A 14143-nucleotide genomic window follows, 5' to 3' on the forward strand; every position below is an offset into this window, starting at 1 on the left:
CAGATTTGGTCAGCGGGGGTTTGAAGCAACGGTTATTATTTAACCACTAGGCTACGCTGCCATGCCGCTTTGGGAATAACGATTCTCATTGTTAGGGCAGAGACTGAGATATGTATCTTGTCAGTATATCCATAATCTTTGACTCTAATAAATGTATTTAAAAAATGGAAGGCAGTCGGGGGGAGGCAAGACTAGGTGAGACCATTCTAGCCAATGTGAAGGCAGATAATGCGTTTGAACAACAGGCTAGTTGTCCACTAGTTACCCCAGCCACAACGTCATACTGTCTCTTAACGTAAAAAAATATTTACGGCTGGGATTAGGCATAAAATTAGCACTGCAGGTAAAATTAGGGTTAGGTTTAAAATCACATTTACGAAGGTAAATTGTAGAAATACACTTGGATTATGACTTTGTGGCTGTGGTAACGAGTGTCAACTAGGCAAAACTCCGATATTAAGTGTTTTTTTCTCAGTTGCTGGGGTGTCACGTGTACTACTTTTATCAGTACACTCGTCACAACCTAATAATTACTCAACTTCTATTGATCAAATAAGCCACACGTAGCAAATAAACCATTAAAATTGTGTTTACCAAATTCGACACTCATCAACTTGCATAAAAAAACTCGTCGCTTGGTGAGCAAAAAAAAAACGCCACCTGCTGGAGAACACAGATTTAGGTATGTCTAGTTACCACAGCCACAAAGCTATATAGTAGACTATATAGTAGACAATCAAAAATTATTTTTGGCCTTAGTTTAAGGTTAGGGTTAGGCACACGGTTATCAGTGTGGTTAGGGTTAGGTTTAAAATCACGTTTTAAGAACATACATTTAAGAAATAGGCGGGGTTTAGACTTTGTGGCTGTGGTAACTAGTGACGACCGTTATCCCTCTCTCTTCGCTCTTCCTCTCTGGTCCAATGAATTTCAGCGTTCTACACCGAGACTCATAAGATGGCGACCGCGGAACCGGTGAGTACCTTTACCGAAGAAAATATTTTATAACGTTATTGGAATCCGTTGTCCAATATACATTGTTATCCAGAATGTAATATTAATAGCTCGAATCTAATAAATTCGAAGGAAATGCATGTTTACATGGTTGTATTTTCGGATATTCTTGCCCTTGTAGAAACTTTTTGTGCCACGAACCAAGCAGTGCAAAGACAACTGAGAGGGGAATGTACACTAGCTATGTGAATCGCCTACTGTAGCTAACTAACAACAAGTTCGGTAAATGTTGTCACAGCTGTTAAATTCGCTCGGTCGGGCATTTGCGCGTACCTACATGTTAGTAGTACATTTCCAACATGATGTATTTTGTCAAACAAATGTGTTTTAATGAAAAAAAGTGCACTATAAATGGTATAATTAGCTAGTTGTCAGCTTGGGCTTTCTTGGACTAGTCTGTTGCTTCCACTTTAGGCTAGCTAGCTAACTAGCTGCCAGACAGTTCACCAACTTGCCCAATCATTATGGCTGGTGCAATACATTTACGCACAACAGTATTTACACCATAGATGAAAGTAAACTGTTTCTTTCATTGATTTGAAATACTGTTGGACCATCTAGCCTATGTAAATAGTGTCTGGAAATTATGTTGCAAAAAACTAAAGTCCGATGTCATTACCTATACTCACGTTCAACCCAGCGTTGTATATAAAAACGAAAACAATCAAACTTACCAATGACCCAAGACATGGCAGTCCTGCAAGGTCATACTTCTTACTCATTTCAAGTTGTTTTACACTAGGAAATAAATATAAATCCACCCCAACATGCTGAAGAAGGAGCAGAAGCAGAGACTGGTCAGGAGATCGTGAGCCCTGAGAGCTACATCAAACACCCCCTACAGAACAAGTAAGTTGACCCAGGCTGCTACTCTGTGTTCAGGAAAGTTGACCTGTGAAACTTTGTAATATATTTGAGATTCTTCAAAGTAGCCACTAGAGGTCGACCGATTATGATTTTTCAACGCCGATACCGATTATTGGAGGACCAAAAAAGCCGATGCTGATTATTGGAGGACCAAAAAAGGCGATGCCGATTAATCGTCAAATCTTTATTTATTTATAATAATGACAATTACAACAATACTGAATTAACACTTATTTTAACTTAATATAGTACATAAATAAAATCAATTTAGCCTCAAATAAATAATGAAACATGTTCAATTTGGTTTAAATAATGCAAAAACAAAGTGTTGGAGAAGAAAGTAAAAGTGCAATATGTGCCATGTAAGAAAGCTAACGTTTAAGTTCCTTGCTCAGAACATGAGAACATATGAAAGCTGGTGGTTCCTTTTAACATGAGTTCAATAATTCAGAGGTAAGGCATTTTTGGTTGTAGTTATTATAGGAATTATAGGACTATTTCCCTCTATACCATTTGTATTTCATTAACCTTTTGACTATTGGATGTTCTTATAGGCACTTAAGTATTGCCAGTGTAACAGTATAGTTTCCGTCCCTCTCCTCGCTCCTCCCTGGGTTCGAACCAGGAACACAACGACAACAGCCACCCTCGAAGCAGCGTTACCCATGCAAAGCAAGGGGAACAACCACTCCAAGTCTCAGAGCGAGTGACGTTTGAAACGCTATTAGCACGCACCACGCTAACTAGCTAGCCATTTCCCATCGGTTACACCAGCCTCATCTCGAGAGTTGATAGACTTGAAGTCATAAACAGCGCAATACTCAACGCACAACGAAGAGCTGCTGGCAAAACGCACGAAAGTGCTGTTTGAATGAATGCTTACGAGCCTGCTGCTGCCTACCAACCGCTCAGTCAGATACTTGTATGCTTGTATGCTCAGTCAGATTATCTGCAACGCAGGACACGCTAGATAAACTAGTAATATCATCAACCATGTGTAGTTAACTAGTGATTATGATTGATTGTTTTTTTTATAAGATACATTTAATGCTAGCTAGCAACTTACCTTGGCTTACTGCATTCGCGTAACAGGCAGACTTTTTGTGGAGTGCAACGAGAGAGAGGCAGGTGGCTAGAGCGTTGGACTAGTTAACTGTAAGGTTGCAAGATTGCATCCCCCGAGCTGACAATGTGAAAATCTGTTGTTCTGCCCCTGAATGAGGCAGTTAACCCACCGTTCCTAGCCCGTCATTGAAAATAAGAATGTGTTCTTAACTGACTTCCCTAGTTAAAGAAAGGAGTTTTTAAAAAATGGCCAAATCGGTGTCCAAAAATACCAATTTCCAATTGTTATGAAAACTTGAAATTGGCCTTAATTAATTGGCCATTCTGATTAATCGGTCGACCTCTAGTAGCCACCCTTTGACTTGTTGACAGCTTTGCACACTCTTGGTATTCTCTCAACCAGCTTCATGGTGGTATACAGAAGATAGCCCTATTTGGTGAATGACCAAGTCCATATTATGAATGCATTTCAATTCACACGTGTGCCTTGTTAATTTGTGGAATTTCTTTCCTCAATGCGTTTGAGCCAAATAGTTGTTGTGACAAGGTAGGGGTGGTATACAGAAGATAGCCCTATTTGGTAAATGACCAAGTCCATATTATGACAAGAACAGCTCAAATAAGCAAAGAGAAACCACAGTCCATCATGACTAAGACATGAAGGTCAGCCAATGTGGAACATTTCAAGAACTTTTAACGTTTCTTCAAGAGCAATCACAAAAACCATCAAGCACTATGATGAAACTGGCTGTCATGAGGACCGCCACAGGAAAGGAAGACCCAGAGTTACCTCTGCTGCAGAGGATAAGTTCATTAGAGTTAACTGCACCTCAGATGCAGTCAAATAAATGCTTCAGAGTTCAAGTAACAGACACATCTCAACATAAACTTTTCAGAGGAGACTTCTTTGAATCAAGCCTTCATGGTTGAATTGCTGCAAAGAAACCACTACTAAAGGACACCAAAGAGACTTGCTTCGATCAAGAAACACTAGCAATGGACATTAGACAGGTGGAAATCTGTCATTTGGTCTGATGAGTCCAAATTTTAGATTTTTGGTTCCAACCACCGTGTCTTTGTGAGATGAAGAGTAGGTGAACAGATGATGGAGGAAGAGGTGTGGGGGTGCTTTGCTGGTGACAATCAGTATTTTTATTCAGAATTCAAGGCACACTTAACCAGCATGGCTCCCACAGCATTCTGCAGCGATACAGCATCCCATCTGGTTTGCGCTTAGTGGGACTATCATTTGTTTTTCAACAGGACAATGACCCAACACACCTCCAGGCTGTGTAAGGGCTATTTGACCAAGAAGGAGAGTGATTGAGTGCTGCATCAGATGACCTGGCCTCCACAATCACCCGACCTCTACCCAATTGAGATGGTTTTGGGATGAGTTGGACTGCAGAGTGAAGGAAAAGCAGCCAATAAATACTCATCATATGTGGGAACTCGAAGACTGTTGGAAAAGCATTCCTCATTAAGCTGGTTGAGAGAATGCCAAAAATGTGTGCAAATCTGTCATCAAGGCAAAGGGGGGCTACTTTGAAGAATCTAAAATATATTTTGATTTGTTTAACACTTTTTTAGGTACTACATGATTCCTTATGTGTTACTTCATAGTTTTGATGTCTTCACTCTTATTCTACAATGTAGAAAATAGTCAAAATAAAGAAAAACCAATGAATGAGTAGGTGGGTCCACAGTTTTGACTGGTACTGTATATACAGTGTGCGACTCACTTTATTGTTATAGCTAATAAGTGTTCATAACACAAGCTGGGTCTGTCTGTGATTACCAACTATGCATTTCACTTTGTAACTGCAGTCAAGCTGCCTACGGATTTGACATTGAATGAATATGGCACAAAGCAGTGAACCATGTGTCAACCCCCCCCCCATCATCCATAACTTCCTAATTTGCTTTGAGGCTTATGGGCTGTTGATTACGTTTGTTTACCAGCCGTTTAATTAGTCAGTGTTTACTTTATGTAAATCCCATTTCTGTTTTGCCCCAACAGATGGTCTCTCTGGTTCTTCAAAAATGATAAGACCAAAACATGGCAGGCAAACCTCCGCCTCATCTCGAAGTTTGACACGGTTGAAGATTTCTGGGCGTAAGTATCAATAAGACTAAAGTTAGTTTTTTTTGATGACATGGATTGAATGAGTATGAAAAGGTTAATTGGAGATTATACCAACATGTCTTCTTTCATCATCTTGATCGCTTTCATTTCCTTTCCAATATACTGCAATTGTGTGTGTTGTACTAAGAAAATTATCTTGTCATTTCAGTCTGTATAATCATATTCAGTTGTCAAGCAATCTGATATCTGGATGCGACTACTCCCTCTTTAAGGTAGGTTTGTGGCATTTCAAAAAGTGAACAAGGAAGCCATTTTATTCCATGTAACTTCATGGTATCTTTGCAACTAAGCCTAATTGTAAAGTGTGCCTGGAAGGAAATTGTTCAGGACTATTCAGCCATGGCATTTTCTCCTGTAGTTTTAAACCAAGTAAAGCTGTCTCTCTCCTCTGGTGTGACAGGATGGCATTGAGCCCATGTGGGAGGATGAGCGAAACAAGCAAGGAGGGCGTTGGCTGATCACGCTCAACAAGCAGCAGAGGAGACAAGACCTGGACCGCTTCTGGCTAGAAACAGTGAGTTAGTGTGGGTATATGTCTCAGTGTGTGTGTGCGTGGACTTTTTGGAATGAAATACAGCCTCAAGCTTCTACCTGTGTAGCTGGATTAAGGAATTCTGTGTTGCCACTGAAATGTTAATGCATGGTTCCATATTTTTTCCGGGCACATCACCTGTCCAGCTTCTCTGCCTCGTTGGGGAGGCTTTCGATGACTATAGTGACGAAGTGTGTGGCGCAGTAGTCAATATTCGCACTAAAGGAGACAAAATCGCCATTTGGACCGCAGACTTCGACAACAGGGAAGCCGTAACACACATAGGGTAAGTTGGATCAATTTGAAGTCAATGTTTCTTAGTGTAGTTAGCGTTCCAACTTTGCTCTTGCTTTATAAAATAGACTCTGCAGGAAAATGTATTGACTTACTAAAGAGTGTATAGTCTTAGTATTTCAAAATTATTTTGCTACCACCTCCCGTCTCATTGCCCTGTGTGTGTCAACAGGAGAGTCTATAAGGAGCGCTTGGGAATCCCCATGAAGATGACCATTGGCTACCAGTCCCACTCTGACACCGCCACAAAGAGCGGCTCCACCACCAAAAACAAGTTTGTTGTCTGAAAATGAACCGTGTGCCTTGTTTTGTTTGGTCTACTTTTCATTGTGGGTAGGTTATATTGACTTAATATAGCAATGGCTGCGTGACGAAATCTGGGAAAAATTCATGACTATATACCAAAGCTTCGACAGAAACAGCCCTAGACCTGTGAACACAGGAAAAACTTTATTAACAGGACACACTACATTCTCTGGAACCCCCCACGCACACACACACCTGCCAATGCTATTAATTCACATGTCATAGCCATGCAGGTGAACATGCAAACCTCAAAATACAAATGAAGACTGTTCATAGTAGGAAATGTAAGATGTTCTGAGTGTTCTTATAAAGAAAATAATTTTTTTGATTTATTTAATGGCAGGGAATTCATTTGAAATGCAAAAATAAAACATTTCTCAGTGCCCTTGTATACAGCATTTTAATTGCTGTAATCCTTAATGATGTTACACTTTTTTAATTTATTATACCAATTTGCTTTTTAGCATTTTTTTTAACTTGTTCTGTGCTATGGCCTTAAAGGTGATTTGTTTTTTGTAATTTTTCTTTTTTTAATGCTAAATGACATGTTATAGAATATCCTTTTTTGTGTTTTCACTTGTTTTTGAGAAACTTACCCTAACCAGCAAATCACTTCTTCATCCTTGTGTAGTTTAGGGGCCCTTCTATAACATGCCATTTACATCAAAAATAGGGATTTGGTTGTAAAAATCAAAAAAACTTCTCCTTTGAACCTCAAGCGCATGTAATCAAGCCTTTCTGATAATTTCATGACTCAATTAGTCTTTGTTAACTACATGATTAAAACTTTGGTTTTGCAATTCGGTAGAAGCTGTTTTTATATTATGGAATACTTTTTGCAACTTGTAATTTGTACATTCCTTGTTGGAAATGGTTTGATATTTGACTTAGTGATGCTGTATTGCAATATATACATTTATTAGTGATTGGTTTTGAGCTTCTGCCTGCAATGGAAACACAGCACGAATGAGTCTTTAAATAATGTTTTTCTGTGACTTCAGATCATTTTTAATTATATAATATGGGCCTAATAATATACCATTTCAACCCCAGGAAACAATCTAACTTTCTATGCCACTTGTATTGCCATAGCTTTTTGGTCTGCCCCTGTCACCCCTAGAGACTTAATGTAGAGCTGAATAATGTATAAAGCAATATTATAGTAGCTACACCTACAGTATCACCTGTTGTGGCATTTCATGAAAGCCTACAACCCATGACAATGTCATGACACCAAATTAGAGCGCTCAAATACTTACCATTTCATGGCTCATGAAAGTATGAGTTGCCATTATGCCAGGCATGTTTCATTCTTTTGGCCAAACACAAGTGCTACCAGTTACTTTCATAACTGCTGTTCAACATTCATACATTATGAAATGCATTTGGGTATTTTATTCCCAATTCATAAATAAACTGAGCTTTGCACTTCAGTTTGAAGTATTATCCAATTGCTTTACTGCTAAGGTCAGTAATTCACTCATCTGAACGAAGTCACCAAGTTTCATCTCCTTTACTTCCATCTAGAGGGTGCTATGTACAACCAATCTTTGTATAGGTGCTTATTTGATCAATCAGTATGGGACCTTGATTGTCAGTTCTCTGCAGACCAGCATCAACTAGATCCACTGCATACAACTAGATCTAAAAAATGAATGCCTGATCTAGTGATAACAGGTGACTTTTTGGCTTTCTGCCAAGGTTGCTAATCATATGGGCAAGGCTACAATTTAGAAAATTGCATGCACAGTGGATCTTTTCCAGAGGTGTTATTTTGAAATGTAGACATTGAATCAGACATAAAGAAGTCCAACAAAAACAAACCCTTAACAGTAAAACTTTATTTCAGGGGTACCTACATAAGGAGTGCTTCATTTTTCAAGTTTTATTTAACCTTTATTTAGAACACATTCTTATTTACAATGACGGCCTGCCAAAAGGCCTCCTGCGGGGACGGAGACTGGGATTAAAAATAAAATATAGGACAAAACACACATCACGACAAGAGAGACCTAAGACAACAACGTAGCATCAACACAACATGACAACAACATGGTAGCAACGCAACATGGCAGCAGCACAACATGATACAAACATTATTGGGCACAGTCAACAGCACAAAGGGCAAGAAGGTAGAGACAACAATACATCACGCAAAGCAGCCACAACTGTCAGTAAGAGTGTCCATGATTGAGTCTTTGAATGAGGAGATTGAGATAAAACTGTCCAGTTTGAGTGTTTCTTGCAGCTCGTTCCAGTCACTAGCTGCAGCGAACTGAAAAGACAAGCAACCCAGGGATGTTTGTGCTTTGGGGAACTTTTAACAGAATGTGACTGGCAGAACAGGTGATGTATGTGGAGGATGAGGGCTGCAGTAAATATCTCAGATAGGGGGGAGTGCGACCTAAGAGGGTTTTATAAATAAGCATCAAACAGTAGGTCTTGCGACTGGTATACAGAGATGACCAGTTTACAGAGGAGTATAGAGTGCAGTGATGTGTCCTATAAGGAGCATTAGTGGAAAATCTGATGGCCGAATGGTAAAGAACATCTAGCCTCTCGAGAGCACCCTTACCTGCTGATCTAAAAATTACGTCTCCATAATCTAGGATGGGTAGGATGGGCATCTGAATCAGGGTTAGTTTGGTAGCTGGGTGAAAGATGAGCGATTACAATAGGGGAAACCAAGTCTGGATTTAACTTTAGCCTGTAGCTTTGATACAGTGCCTTGCGAATGTATTCGGCCCCCTTGAACTTTGCGACCTTTTGCCACATTTCAGGCTTCAAACATAAAGATATAAAACTGTATTTTTTTGTGAAGAATCAACAACAAGTGGGACACAATCATGAAGTGGAACGACATTTATTGGATATTTCAAACTTTTTTAACAAATCAAAAACTGAAAAATTGGGCGTGCAAAATTATTCAGCCCCCTTAAGTTAATACTTTGTAGCGCCACCTTTTGCTGCGATTACAGCTGTAAGTCGCTTGGGGTATGTCTCTATCAGTTTTGCACATCGAGATTCTGACATTTTTTCCCATTCCTCCTTGCAAAACAGCTCGAGCTCAGTGAGGTTGGATGGAGAGCATTTGTGAACAGCAGTTTTCAGTTCTTTCCACAGATTCTCGATTGGATTCAGGTCTGGACTTTGACTTGGCCATTCTAACACCTGGATATGTTTATTTTTGAACCATTCCATTGTAGATTTTGCTTTATGTTTTGGATCATTGTCTTGTTGGAAGACAAATCTCCGTCCCAGTCTCAGGTCTTTTGCAGACTCCATCAGGTTTTCTTCCAGAATGGTCCTGTATTTGGCTCCATCCATCTTCCCATCAATTTTAACCATCTTCCCTGTCCCTGCTGAAGAAAAGCAGGCCCAAACCATGATGCTGCCACCACCATGTTTGACAGTGGGGATGGTGTGTTCAGGTGATGAGCTGTGTTGCTTTTACACCAAACATAACGTTTTGCATTGTTGCCAAAAAGTTCAATTTTGGTTTCATCTGACCAGAGCACCTTCTTCCACATGTTTGGTGTGTCTCCCAGGTGGCTTGTGGCAAACTTTAAACAACACTTTTTATGGATATCTTTAAGAAATGGCTTTCTTCTTGCCACTCTTCCATAAAGGCCAGATTTGTGCAATATACGACTGATTGTTGTGCTATGGACAGAGTCTCCCACCTCAGCTGTAGATCTCTGCAGTTCATCCAGAGTGATCATGGGCCTCTTGGCTGCATCTCTGATCAGTCTTCTCCTTGTATGAGCTGAAAGTTTAGAGGGACGGCCAGGTCTTGGTAGATTTGCAGTGGTCTGATACTCCTTCCATTTCAATATTATCGCTTGCACAGTGCTCCTTGGGATGTTTAAAGCTTGGGAAATCTTTTTGTATCCAAATCCGGCTTTAAACTTCTTCACAACAGTATCTCGGACCTGCCTGGTGTGTTCCTTGTTCTTCATGATGCTCTCTGCGCTTTTAACGGACCTCTGAGACTATCACAGTGCAGGTGCATTTATACGGAGACTTGATTACACACAGGTGGATTGTATTTATCATCATTAGTCATTTAGGTCAACATTGGATCATTCAGAGATCCTCACTGAACTTCTGGAGAGAGTTTGCTGCACTGAAAGTAAAGGGGCTGAATAATTTTGCACGCCCAATTTTTCAGTTTTTGATTTGTTAAATGTTTTTAAAATATCCAATAAATGTCGTTCCACTTCATGATTGTGTCCCACTTGTTGTTGATTCTTCACAAAAAAATACAGTTTTATATCTTTATGTTTGAAGCCTGAAATGTGGCAAAAGGTCGCAAAGTTCAAGGGGGCCGAATACTTTCGCAAGGCACTGTATGTGCTGAGAGAAGGACAGTGAACCGTCTAGCCATACTCCCAAGTACTTGTATGAGATGACTACATCAAGCTCTAAACCCTCAGAGGTAGTAATCACATCTGTGGGGAGAGGGGCATTCTTACCAAACCACATGACATTTGTTTTAGAGGTGTTCAGAAGAAGGTTAAGGGCAGAGAAAGCTTGTTAGACACTAAGAAAGCTTTGTTGTAGAGCATTTAACACAAAATCCGGGGAGGGGCCAGCTGAGTATAAGACTATCATTTGCAAAACATTTAATTTCAAGGGATCACCAGGATAATAATTCATTTATTACTCATATACAGCATTCCAAAGCAGTACATAAACATTTAATACATCATAGTGCTATGGCATTGGCTCTCCGGACTGCAGATGTTAGCATACACACAGGAGACAAAGTCCTGTTTAAAGAGTTTACGTATCTATTCCTTTCTGTCCTTGTATTGTAGGCTATAGTGGAGAGGATGACAGGTGATCAATTTCCAGAGGGTCTGGTCGAGGCTTTCATTTCACTCCCGTCAGGATCAATGGGAGAATTTGTTGTATGGGATTATGGGAATGAAAAGGATAATCAGAGAACCACTTAAGGACTTTGTAAGGTTGTGTTCCAAGGTGCGAAGGATTTAGTTAAATGCGTTTGGTATAGAATTACAATCAGGTCCATATTTACTGGCAGCCTTGATAAAGAAGAGCAAAAGAGACTGTATAAAATAAATAATACAAATACTGGGCTTTATTTATTTATTTTTTAAATTATTGTGAAATTATATTATTTTATACTAATACAATTGCTCAGAGAAAGACATTTTGTTTAACAAGTAATACATTTAAAAAATGAAAAAAGATAGGGGTCAAAATGATTGCCACTCATGTTTTCAATACTCCAGCACCCTCCCCTTGCGAGGATAACAACACTGAGCCTTTTTCTAAAATGTTTTATGAGATTGGAGAACATGTTGGGAGGGATCTTAGACCATTCCTCCATACAGAATCTTTCCAGAATCTTGACTACCTTCATCTGCGTTTATGGACTCCCCTCTTCAATTCAAACCACAGGTTTTCAAAGTGGTTCAAGTCAGAAGACTGAGATGGCCATTGCAAAATGTTGAATTTGTGGTAAATTTTACCGTAGGTGTGAGGTACTTTTCTGCATATGCTTCTGTTTTTCAACGCCAAATCCACTACTGGTGTGCATGCATGGAAAAATAGCTTTATTTTCATGTCATCTGACCTTTGCATCGTTTGGAGTTTGATAAACGGCATTGGCACGTGAATTGGAACCAGTACTATGATCAGATGACATGAAAATAGAGCTCTTTGGCAAAGCACACCAGTGGTGAAGTGTACTCTATCCAAAAGGTAGAGGCAGATGTATGGCTCTGGTTAGAGGGTGCATGAGCCAAAAGAGAAGTGTGGGAAAAATAACTAACATCTGCAATCTTAATGGGGACCATAGGGGATAGGGCTCACCATTTAGGTTTATTAGATTCATTACTAGTGCAGCACTAGTTTACTGTGGGCATTATTAGAACTGCTCAGTTGGTTGGACGACCCCCATTGATATGGCAACACCAGGGCACTGTTCAGTAATCTAATGGATGATTTATGCTCTGGATTCCATTACGACTGGATTTAATTATACTGCTTATTATGTTGTAGCATGGATGTTATTTCCTGAAATGGTACATTTGTTGAACTGCTAAATGTAGACCTGCATTGATATGTTATGCCATTTTGTATAGAATTGCAAATCAGAATATGTTGTTTACTTGAAAATACTAGATGGTATTTACATTTAATTATTGAAAACAATAGAGGTTGTACACTAATTATAGAAATGCTTGTGCCTGAATTATGGAACAGCTTATATGTTTCCCACTGCACATTATGGAGTAACATTGATGTGTTATGCTTCCTACACAAAGCAGCATGGATGTCATGTCATAGTTCTGCCATTTCCTTAAGTCTAGAGCAGTGGGATGCTGCATCTATTTTGGTCTCCCTCTTCAGTCCTCTGTGTCAGCTGGCTCAGAGGGAGGCAGCAAAGGCGGTCTGTCACCGCGGGGAGAAGCAGAGGGCTAGCTACAGTAGGGTAGCTAACCCTTAGAGATGCTAACCCCACAGGTACATGCTAATGAAGCAAGCAGAATCAATAGCACAGCCTTTCCACCCCTATTTCACCTACTCCCTCTATTACCACAGCAATCATGACTCCTCTTTGTACCGTGCACATACCAGGCTCCAGAGATATAGTTAGAGGAGGATGTGTCCGAAAATAGGAAGGAAAGAGAGAAATTGAATTAAAGAGAGCGAGATGGAGAGGGGTGAAAGAGAAAGCCAGGGAGAGGTATAAAAAACCTTTTTGAGCAGATGTATCAGAGAGAAGCTTAGAGGGAGAGAGAGAGAGGCTATGAAATAGAGAGGGGAGGAGTAAAAGCCCTCCCTGTAGGTTTTTCTTCACCCATTCAGAGCGCTGAGGTAGGGCTAGGGCTGATCACAGGTGATGAGCAAGAGTACAGTGAAGAGGGGGGAGGATCAGAAGAGCAAGGGGGATAACTGAACCGCTGCCGCGCCTCGACAAAGGAGCTCACACCAATGAAGAGCCTTTCTTTATTTCTCTCTTTCCCATTCTCTCTATCTCATCTCAGCTCATTCCTCCCTCAGTCGCCTGCCTGTTCCAGTGTTTTCACAGGGCTTTTGAGATGGCTCATTAGAATAGTGGGAGAAATTAGGAGTGCGACCGTGGGGAGGAAATGCACAGTAATCAAATAGATAGTGAGATGAAAGTATATTGTTCCCATGAAGGGCAGAGTAGAAGGGGCTGACACAAAGCGGATTGAGCGGGCACTCGGAAGCTGTGTGTGCGTGTTAGAGTAAGTCTGTGTGCGTGTGTCAGCTTGGCTGCGTGACCCTCAGTGAGCTAATCTGGAGTATGGATTTTGTAATGAGGAGCAGCACTTAAAGGTAAGAATCACCTCAAAATATACCTGTCACTGAGAATATGCCATATTATTAAGGAATTGTCTTTTTTTTCCAGAGGGGAGAATTCTTATCAACTGTTTGTTTCAAATCTGACATTTCTAATACAGGGAAGATTTGACTGAAATGATCCTTTCTCCAAAGTCTGTCTTCTATTGCGCATAGGCACTCTTTCAGAAGGAGAGAGTGAGGGTAGGAGATTTCATAATTTCCTTGTTGAAAACCCTCCTGAAAAGGCGTAGTCCTATTCTGTTGTGCATGGGTTATGTGGATAAGTGATATAGGGGCGAGTGGGAACTGTCTGGGTGAAGTGAAATGAGTGGATGAGGTACGTATATAAATGAGGTGGATGCTGTGTGTGAGATTATCAGTGGATTTGGGGAGTCTGGATGAAAGTGTGGTTGAGGTTGACAGAGCGGATAGCTCTGTTGATGAGGTGAGTTTTGTAGATATGTAACTGTTATAATCACATTATAGATCAGTGTATAAGTGAGTAATAGTGGGGATAAGATTGAGGAGGAAATTAATGGATGAGGAGTACTGTATGGACGGAATAAATTGATGAAGTC

At 40.2% G+C, this 14143-nt stretch overlaps 1 protein-coding gene and 1 pseudogene across 1 annotated transcript; both read left to right on the forward strand.

Moving 5' to 3' along the window:
* The first annotated feature begins 875 nt into the window (after nucleotides 1-875).
* Nucleotides 876-7657, forward strand: LOC115146122 (eukaryotic translation initiation factor 4E-like). Its single transcript, XM_029687937.2, has 7 exons — nucleotides 876-975; nucleotides 1757-1863; nucleotides 4967-5062; nucleotides 5241-5304; nucleotides 5493-5606; nucleotides 5771-5910; nucleotides 6091-7657. The coding sequence occupies exons 1-7, from the start codon at nucleotides 958-960 to the stop codon at nucleotides 6203-6205; spliced, it is 654 nt and encodes a 217-aa protein (XP_029543797.1). The 5' UTR covers nucleotides 876-957; the 3' UTR covers nucleotides 6206-7657.
* A 5477-nt stretch (nucleotides 7658-13134) lies between these two features.
* Nucleotides 13135-14143, forward strand: part of LOC115146123 (leucine-rich repeat and immunoglobulin-like domain-containing nogo receptor-interacting protein 2) — a 42142-nt pseudogene continuing 41133 nt past the window's right edge.

The sequence above is a fragment of the Oncorhynchus nerka genome, linkage group LG18 (genome assembly GCF_034236695.1).
Source record: "Oncorhynchus nerka isolate Pitt River linkage group LG18, Oner_Uvic_2.0, whole genome shotgun sequence".
Taxonomy (NCBI): Eukaryota; Metazoa; Chordata; class Actinopteri; order Salmoniformes; family Salmonidae; genus Oncorhynchus; species Oncorhynchus nerka.

What these genes read in the sequence shown, in the direction of transcription:
- LOC115146122 (XM_029687937.2), top strand. An exon ending in AAACACCCCCTACAGAACAA is followed by an intron (nt 1,864 to 4,966) that starts GTAAGTTGACCC and finishes TTGCCCCAACAG; the next exon opens with ATGGTCTCTCTGGTTCTTCA. An exon ending in ACCGCTTCTGGCTAGAAACA is followed by an intron (nt 5,607 to 5,770) that starts GTGAGTTAGTGT and finishes TCACCTGTCCAG; the next exon opens with CTTCTCTGCCTCGTTGGGGA.